The sequence below is a fragment of the Ruditapes philippinarum genome, unplaced genomic scaffold, assembly GCF_026571515.1.
Source record: "Ruditapes philippinarum isolate M1 unplaced genomic scaffold, ASM2657151v2 ctg465_1_1_1_1, whole genome shotgun sequence".
In the NCBI taxonomy this organism is placed as follows: domain Eukaryota; kingdom Metazoa; phylum Mollusca; class Bivalvia; order Venerida; family Veneridae; genus Ruditapes; species Ruditapes philippinarum.
The window spans coordinates 256,527-265,940 of NW_026867068.1; the positions used below are offsets into that span (position 1 = coordinate 256,527).

General features: G+C 31.5%; 1 protein-coding gene across 2 annotated transcripts; it reads left to right on the plus strand.

Moving 5' to 3' along the window:
• Nucleotides 1–2,528: 2,528 nt before the first annotated feature.
• Nucleotides 2,529–8,666, plus strand: LOC132734726 (uncharacterized). 2 transcript variants are annotated; one of them, XM_060721568.1, is made up of 4 exons: nucleotides 2,529–3,015; nucleotides 4,903–5,072; nucleotides 7,520–7,618; nucleotides 7,749–8,666. In XM_060721568.1, exons 1-4 carry the CDS (start codon nucleotides 3,003–3,005, stop codon nucleotides 8,193–8,195), a joined length of 729 nt encoding a protein of 242 aa, XP_060577551.1. In that variant the 5' UTR covers nucleotides 2,529–3,002; the 3' UTR covers nucleotides 8,196–8,666. The 2 variants fall into 2 exon arrangements, with proteins under 2 accessions (XP_060577551.1, XP_060577550.1); XM_060721567.1 differs by lacking the exon at nucleotides 2,529–3,015 and adding an exon at nucleotides 4,144–4,322.
• The last annotated feature ends 748 nt before the right edge of the window (nucleotides 8,667–9,414 follow it).

The following is a 9,414-nucleotide window of genomic DNA, read 5'->3' on the forward strand; positions in this document are numbered from 1 at the left end:
CGCTAAGAACCATTTTCTGAATCCGAGTGAAGTCATATTAAAAGCTTCTTGATCCTGCATTCTGGACCGTTGATTCTACATTACGTTACTGAACAGGGGAGGTAACGACAGAGAAGTGTTATATTATATATAGGGGCTTCGACGAAAAATGACTTTTTTGCTTTAAACCGTCTTTATTTTTGGCATGTGATAAATAGAATATATAATTCGTGTAAGTTCATAACGGAATTTATTGAAATTGTTGAATAAATATCAGTGTATATATATATATGTGTTGTGTTGTTTTAATTTTTGAAATTGAACCGTATCACATTGTCGTGCTGGTATGTGTAAGCTGCCAACTATAAATTGAAGACAAAAAAAACATCAAGCTTATTTTCATATATTATGAAATTGGCACTTTTATAGGTAAAAACGTAGCAAGACTTGGTAAAGGAAAATCATAAATTTTATTCGATACAGATAATGAAGATAAAAGCATAGAGAGGTGTGTAAGACTTACGTGAAAATAGAAAAAAAACATGAGAAAAACAGAATGAATCAAGAGTCAAATGCGACTTCTCAGAAGATGTAATAGGAAAAACGTTAGTGAAGCATATAAAATAAGAGTTAACCCGCTTGAAAGAGATGAAAAATTGATACATATGGAGGAAACGTCTAAAACATTGGTAGATGACCCTAAACCGTTATGTGAAGGATATGGAAAAAATCTGGAAACAAAGTGATCCCTCGGAAGCATTAATCACATCATAATTACAAGAGAATTGCAGACTCGGTTTGATTGAGTCTGTACATGAGGGATAATGAGTACGTACAACATCCCTCACACCCTCCAGCACCGGCTTGAGCGGTACTTAATTCTCAAAACTTAATAGTGCAGGTATCAATGATACCGAAGGACCATGGACATATAGAAATGGAACAGTAGAAGGAGTTTTAGATATAACAGACGCAACAGTAAATGAAACAAAATGCAAAGACACGTCCGGAAGAATTAAAAAGCTATCATTTCAATCGCTTGGCAATACATGGTCGACGGCAATATTTGGTGCCCAATTCTTATTATTACACTTGCGAATTGGCATAAAATAGTGAAACCATCTTCCAAACTTGTCACAATATTCGAAATACGGTGACCGTCATATTAAGAAAACAAGCTTTAGCAATTTTTGAGCGCATTTAACTCGGTCTTTTTTTCTGGTCAGATATCAGCAAATATCGTATCCATCTGACAGACAAGCTGACTTTATGATTGTTTTTGTCAGTTTTCCAGAATCGCAGGCATCTTTAATTGACTCGTGACAATTATTCACCATAAAACAGTTGCACAAGAAACTTTATTGATGCCATAAGTAATACAAATACCACTTTCAATATTCATAGCAGACTTTCCAAGTTTTACTCGAGCTTTTATTTAATCCCGTATTTCAGCACTTTTAACCGAGCGTTTAACAGTTATATTTTGCATTAAGTTACTCGTATAAGGTGTATTTAAATGTGATTAACATTCTTGATATGCTGACTACACACATGATTTTGGTATCATTTGAAAGCAGATGCTTTAAAGCAGACCATAGTTTACACAAACACAAGAATCACGAGCTACATTAGAAAAAATACTTCTTACTGCATAATATATTGAACAACTGTCGTAATGTAGCAAAATTGGAAATAATTCCTCATTGCTGTTGAATGACATCGATCATAATATTCGCGGAAGAAGAATATTCACAAAATATCTATTTACATATTAATAAACATAATTTATAGTCTTGATCAATTATGGATATAGAAAGTTTGTTTATATACATATATGCATTATGGTTTTGCTCTAACTTCAAAAAGAAAAAATCCTTAATACATTTAAACTAAATTATGTATACAAGACATACGTTTAGTGGAACATTAATGCAAATTGTATTTATTAGTTTAAGTTAATTAAAAAATTCATGTTGACATGCAGGTACGTACATTCTAATCGACCTATCTTAAATGTAAAGGCGCTTTAAATACATAAAATTCTGCTCTGTTCTGTTTTTATCAAATACGTATTTCATAAATACAATGTAAAATAATTGTTTATATCACTATAAGAATATTTGGAGTATTTTTGATAATTCGAAAGTCAAATTATTCAGTAATTTGATTAGATTAGATTAGATTAGATCAATGTATAGTTATAAACAATAACTTATCAAATTACTTTTGGTTTGAAATTCTTTGTGATTTGAATGACACTTGATATGATGCAATTGCAAACCAAAGTGTAGAACCCAACTTTTTTGTTTTATAAAATAAAAACACACATAGGAACTTAGGAATATATATATATATATAGTAGAAATTTAGTTATATTTCTTCTTTTTTTTGGTCATATTATCCATATTACATTTATATGTCTTACACTACCATTTCGGTAAGAAATTGTAACGATTAGTTTTTTTAATCAGTTCTTAGTGTTTTGAGTATAGGTTAAAGTTTGTTAATACGTATTTACAAAATTTTAATTGGTCTGGCGCGGCGCAGTGTTTATTACTAATGATTAGTAAGTGTTGATCAAACGGCTGCACCTTTCTTAACCAATTTTTGTAAATTTGTATTTTTTTTAAATGCTTACTGCAAGTATGGTTCAAACTACAGTACAATACAATACAATCTGGGTCAGTAACATTTAGAAATATACTTTATATCTGTCACGGTCTGCTGTGTTGCACATTTCAAGCAGACCGGAACAGATATAAAGTATATTTCTATATTGTTAATGACCCAAATACCTGTGTAGTATAAATTTTGTAGTTTGAACTATTTGCCAACTAACAACCGCCTAATATGACGAAATATTGATCAGCAGACTTTTATTGTATTATGGTTTTGTGAAAGAATATATTTACGTGGTAAATGTTTAAGTTCAGAAATAAAGACGGAATGTTTAATCGATTGCATTGTTTTTCTTCTGTATCCAAAGTCATTTGGATTTAAAGTAGATATGTAACTGAAAAGCCATGTTTTCTCCTGGTAAGTTATAAGTATTTATTATTATTATTATTATTATTATTATTATTATTATTATTATTTTTATTATTATTTATAATAATTCTTCCGTCGGTGTTTTAAGATTTATAAAGATGGAGAATTTATCAGTAAATTGATTGTGATTGAGATTGTGCGGTTATCATGGAACCTTCAATGTGACACTTTGTGCCATTCCATAAAAAGAGGCCTATGGTCCCCATGTAAAAGAATGCATGTGCCCTCAACGAGAAAACAATGGACGGAACTAAATAAAATGGAATTTTGAAAGGGGATCAGAGGTTATGAAGCCTGCATATCACAGATATGACGTCAAAAGAAAATTTTTAAAAGTAGGCAACATATCCTAAGGGTGATTCAACATTATTCAAGTAGGACTTTTGGAACCACCAACCAAGAAAAATGCCAAAAAGTAAAAACTGAAAGTACCACAAACACAACAATAATGTCGTTCTGAACGATCTTGAAGAATCGAAAATAAATCGTCCCTGATTGAATGTACGGAGCGACGTTTTACAGCCTCCACACTGCACTAACAACGCTGATGTGGCGATAAAATAGAGAGAAATAAAGAATCCCTAAAGAAAGCCCAAAAAGACAAAATTGAAAATGTTGTAGGCTCGGTTTCATTGAGCCAGTCAATGGTGCAAGTTACCCTCCACACCCCCTAGCACCGGCTTAAGCAGAATTCAACATTTAATCATGTAAATGGCGAAAATTTGAATTTAGAAACATCCTCAGATGTGTTCATCCGACATAAAGTTAAACATAAAGTTTAAAATTAGTACGTATTTACCAAATTTAATTGGTCAGGCGCGGCGCAATGTTTATTACTAATGATTAGTAAGTGTTGACCAAACGGCTGCACCTTTCTTAACCATTTTTTGTAAATTTGTAAACTTTGTAAATTCTTACTGCAAGTATGGTTCAAACTACAATACAATACAATCTGGGTCAGTATACTGTATATCTGTCACGGTCTTCTGTGTTGCACATTACCAGCAGACCGGAAACATATATAAAGTATATTTCTATATTGTTATTTACCAAGATACCTGTGTTTAACATTTTGTAGTTTGAAATATTTGCCAACTAACAACCGCCTGATATGACGAAATATTGATCAGCAGACTATTATTGTATTATGGTATTGTGAAAGAATGTATTTACCTGGTATCAAATGTTTAAGTTCAGAAATAATGACGGAATGATTAATCGATAGCATTGTTTTCCTTCTGTATCCATTGTCATTTGGATTTAGATATGTAACTGGAAAACCATGTTTTCTCCTGGTAAGTTTTAAGTAATTATTATTATTATTATTATTATTATTATTATTATTATTAATTCTTCTGCCGGTGTTTAAAGATTTATAAAGATATTAACATGTGTTGAATTACAGTCGATTGAAAATTTATGATTAATTAGCGTTGGAATATAATACTTCTGTACAGATCAGTACAATTGATTGTGATTGAGATTGTGCAACATACCCGCCTAATACACAAAACTGGGGTAGACAGCCACCCAACGTCACTTGATATTTTAAGTACAGATGTACCCGGATTATTTTGGTTTACTTAGCTGACACGAAAGGTGTAAAAATGTATACAAATTTTACATGAATGTCAGCTTTATATAAGATACAATTACCGAATAATCCATTTTCGGAATACATTCCTTAAAAGGAATTCAATGTTCAATGTACACTTTTTCAAACAGAAAAGAATCGCGCGTACAAGTTACACGAGGGACACATATAAAATTATTCGTTTCAACATTTTATAATACAGCAATGTCCCGTATATAAACTACTTATGAACAAAAAATGAGTAATTAATATACTGTACTTGTTTGTTTTGTAAATGGCAGAAAAGTCAAAGCGGAAGGGTGGTATAGAAAGACTGAAGTACAGTTCAGGAGCTCAACTGTTTTTTGGGGTAGGACTGGTAGTGTGTGCCATTGTTGCCACTTCAAAACATGCAGAAATAAAAGATATTTTTACAGCATACTTTGTTGGGGGATATACATGTGGTATTGTGGTAAGTAAATTGTAATTAATCCTCATCTACCGGTTTGACCTCGTTGCGTCCGTCTGTTCGTCCGCCCGCACGACCACGAAAAATGAGTCCTGTGATTATTCAAAAAGTACTTGAACATTAACTTGGACAGATAGGAAATAATTCACTTTCGTTTATTGCCCTATGTTGAAAAATATTGTTGCTTTGGCAACAAATATTTGAATAAAGAATTGTAAAAATATAAAGTATGCTAAATAGAAAATTTATATTTCACCGAAAAGACCAGTTCACATGCCTTGTTCCGTATCTCTGACCTTTGTTTTTATAATTTAGTTGAGCCAATATTTTCCACATATGATAATTTCCATAAATATATCTGAAAAATTTTGACGCATTAGATTGAAACTTTGAAGAAACATTATTGAAGTTGTTCATAAGGAATGCAATACGTAATATAACTTTGTCTCTTATAATATCGATTTTTTTTCACCTGATTACTAAGAAAATACAGAATATCAATTTAAACGACAGGGAATTCGAATCCCGCAAAGCACTTTGGATTCTATAATGTGTTGAAGCAATCCAGATAGCTTAGTTGGTGGTTCTACTCAGCTGCCAGCTCGAGCATGAAATTTTCATTGAGGGACGCTGAGATCTTCCTACACCAGTTAAGCTGAGACCATTACAATGTCGGTATTACTTACCCGACACGAACACTTTAATTATTACCGGCGCCAGTGTTGACATATCGCTGCAGTGGTATCAGAAATCTAAAATTTTCTGATTACTACAGTTAGGTGATATACTTAGTTGGTATATTTATATTACACAAAAAGGACAAATTCCATTGACTTACTGTCCATTGAGTAGATCAACTATATTGTAAATTTGAATTCGATTCACCTTTTCAGAAAATATTTTGAGCTGATTAATGAAAGGTTTGTTTGTTTGTATGTATGTTTTTATTTATTAATTTATTTTTTATTTTTTGTTTAAAATACCTCAATTTTTTCTTTAGAATGTTACAGACTTCCAAACTAGCCCGAGTAGAAGTGAAAATGCTGTCGTTGTAGGTAGAAACCTATTGTCGAAGCTGCTGATAATAACAGAAACGCTCTGAAAGTGGCTAACATATAATGACAGAAAATCCAGGTCATTCTTTGGAAAGCCATGTGTTGTGATAATCAATTAATATATTGCTACTTCGGTTCCACGCATTGATAAAATGTTTTCATATATTGTTTTGCCATGTTTATATATTACAATTTTATTTTACAACTTTGAAGTTTTTTTGTTGTTTTTATTCAGACTCAGGTACCAAAATGAATATGAATAAGTGTTGAACATAAATATGTTCTAGTCTTGTAATATAAAAACCTTGCAAAAACATTATCCTAAAAATACAAACTATGTCATGTTATATGGTATATTAAATAAAAGTATTGTGTAAATGCTTTTGATATACAAAGTGTGACTGTTTTACAATAATCTATGACACTAATTGGTATCACCCTTCCGAGAGTGATCTTGATTTTCTGTCATGTTTCTGCCATTATTGTGGCAGCTTCGAAAATACATTTCTGCCTGCCATGGCATAATTTTCTTTTTGGATGCAAAAAAAGACACACATGGTGGATATTTTGCATGCGTGACCCTTAATGATTATAATTTGTGTATCATGCGAAATATTTGAATTTATTTCAAACTTGAGATATTTTGAATAAAAACAATACTTTGCGCAATTTCCCGATACTGCCATTGTTAACCAGCTCAAAATACAATGTATTTTATGAAATGGTGAAACTAGTCCAGAATTACCGCACTTTATCCCCAGTTAATGGATAGTAAGTTGATACCATTGAAGTGGTCATATTTTGTGTAATGTAAATATGCCAACCAATGTTATAACTTACCTGTAGTAATCAGTATAATATTAGATTTCTCTCGTCGCTAAAGCAATCTGTTATCATTGACGCCGGTATTCAATGTTATTTAGTTTACAGTTTCACAAACTCATAATTTACAATTCGTTAAAATCTAACACCATAGGAATATGATAGGAATATATTGATGAAGAAATGACAAATAAAGTTTATTTAACTGATGGGATATAATCAATTCAAACCATTATCTATGGACAATAATGTATAGAGTAACGGTCTTCTTTTTACAATTTGTTTTTGCGAGGAAACAATTTAAACAGTATTAATTACATTCATTAGAATAAGGCATTAGAATTGAAATAGATTTCTTCATTGATTATTTGTTCCTATGGTGTAAAATTGGATATACAAACTGTTTACAAAGCGAACTTAAGCCTTTAAAAACATCGTTACAGCAGTAATGTCAAGGTATTTGTTTCTTATCCCTTCTACAGTTTTGTCACAGCCGTCATCATTTCTAGTTGAAATTATTTAAAATTTTAAATGATACATTTGACACATTTTATCATTTTTTTTTGCTTCAAGGGTGCAGTAGCAGGTGCTTTTGGCATTTACACCACGTATAAAGCTTTGTTGTACGACGGCGAAGATGTTATCGTTCTTCAAAAAGAAGTACGTTGTCAAGTAAGTCATTATAATTTATTTTTGTTTCTAATACTTATTATGAACTATTTTTATTTTCATTATTATAATATTTTAAACATTTTTTTGCCATTCCAAAACAATACAGATTGTCGTTTCTGGTCTATTTCAGGTGACTACAAACATGATTTTGGGATACATTGTATTCCTCCCTGCAGTATCTGGAATCATGATGGATGTAGTATATCTTGTAAATATTGAGGGGGAGAAAAAGATCCATTTTATTCTAGCTGTGTGTATTTTGACGGGGATCTGTTTACTTTTAGTTGCAACAATTATATCCCTCACATCATCGGGGATATGTTGCCAGTGCGAGGAATATAACCAAAGAATGATGCAAACTTACCCGTCAACGGTCGATGGAAACCATTTTTTTCAAGGCCAAACAGCTTTTGGTCAACTGAATGGCGGACAGCCACCTTTCAATACTGGAGGACTCGCAACGTCAAACCCGTCTTCTAATCCGGTATCACAAGGCAATTTCGGAATGAGCCAGCAGCAGCCTACATCTTTTGGAATACAGCAGAACAATTTTACAGCTCCGTCTTATTCCCACTGAAAATAGTCGTAATAATACTCAAGGTTTTTATTCTGCCGAAAAACAAAACAAAAAAAAAACGACCAATCCCTTCTTTTACTACAAATGGCCATCGCCTTATCTTAAATGTCAATCGCTTCACCGCTGTCTTATTTATCTTTGATCTTTACTGACAATAATTACACCAATGTATCATACAGTAATAGCAATAGTTTCACATGACACTAGCTCCACTTATGATATATAAGTCTAGTTTCACCTATGTTTTGCAGCATTTATTGCTTATAATCGATCTTTTAGATGCTGTACATGTATTTGTAAGATTATTTCGAAAGGAAAGAAACACTGCGGTACTAAATATAGGTAAGGATTGAGCAAACACAAAAATTGATCTAGGGTTATTTTATCCAGCAGCCATTTTTATGACATTTTGTGATTTGTAAAACTATTAAAATGTATTTAATTAACGTTTGAACTTTATGTATAAGGAAATTCATAAATTTGAATAAAAATAAATATTGTTAAAAAATTGCGAAACACATCGTATTTTTCGTACGAAGTCCGTCTGTTATCAGTTTGACTTCCTGTATAATTATAGGGAAGGACTGAATATAAGAAGAATTTTCATTGGGTATTTGAAAAATTACAAACTAAAATCGGTAAATCTAATTGGTCAATCTAAAATAAAATGTAAAGGACAGTTCTAACCATTCTAAACCAAATAAAATGTAAAAGATAGTTCTTACCATTTTAAAAACAAAATTTTAAGGTTAGCTCTAAGATAAAATGTAAGGGATAGTTTTGCCACTATAAAATGAAATACAAAGGGTAGTACTAAAATAAATGAGAATAGTACTTTAACTTTTCTGTTATTTTGTAAATAATAACAAAATTTATAAAGTCAAACGTAAAACAAGTAAAAGGGACATCTTAAAGGGATATTCAGGAAAAATAATGACAAAATATTAAAATGATCTTATGTACTCAAACCACTTTTAAATGACATTTCTTCATGTCTCAGCATGAATTTCTGTTTAAAGTCTATATATTCTTGGTTTGAAGCGTAAATATATCTATATATGTTGAACAAAATTTAGACGCCTATAGAATCACCGAATAGTTTTAAAACAAGTCAGGTGACTTGAACAAACCATTGAAGTGACAATAAAAGATATTGTGGATATTGTATGATTGAAACAAGTCTAGGTCATTCATTTGACATGTTCTTTAACGTTTACAG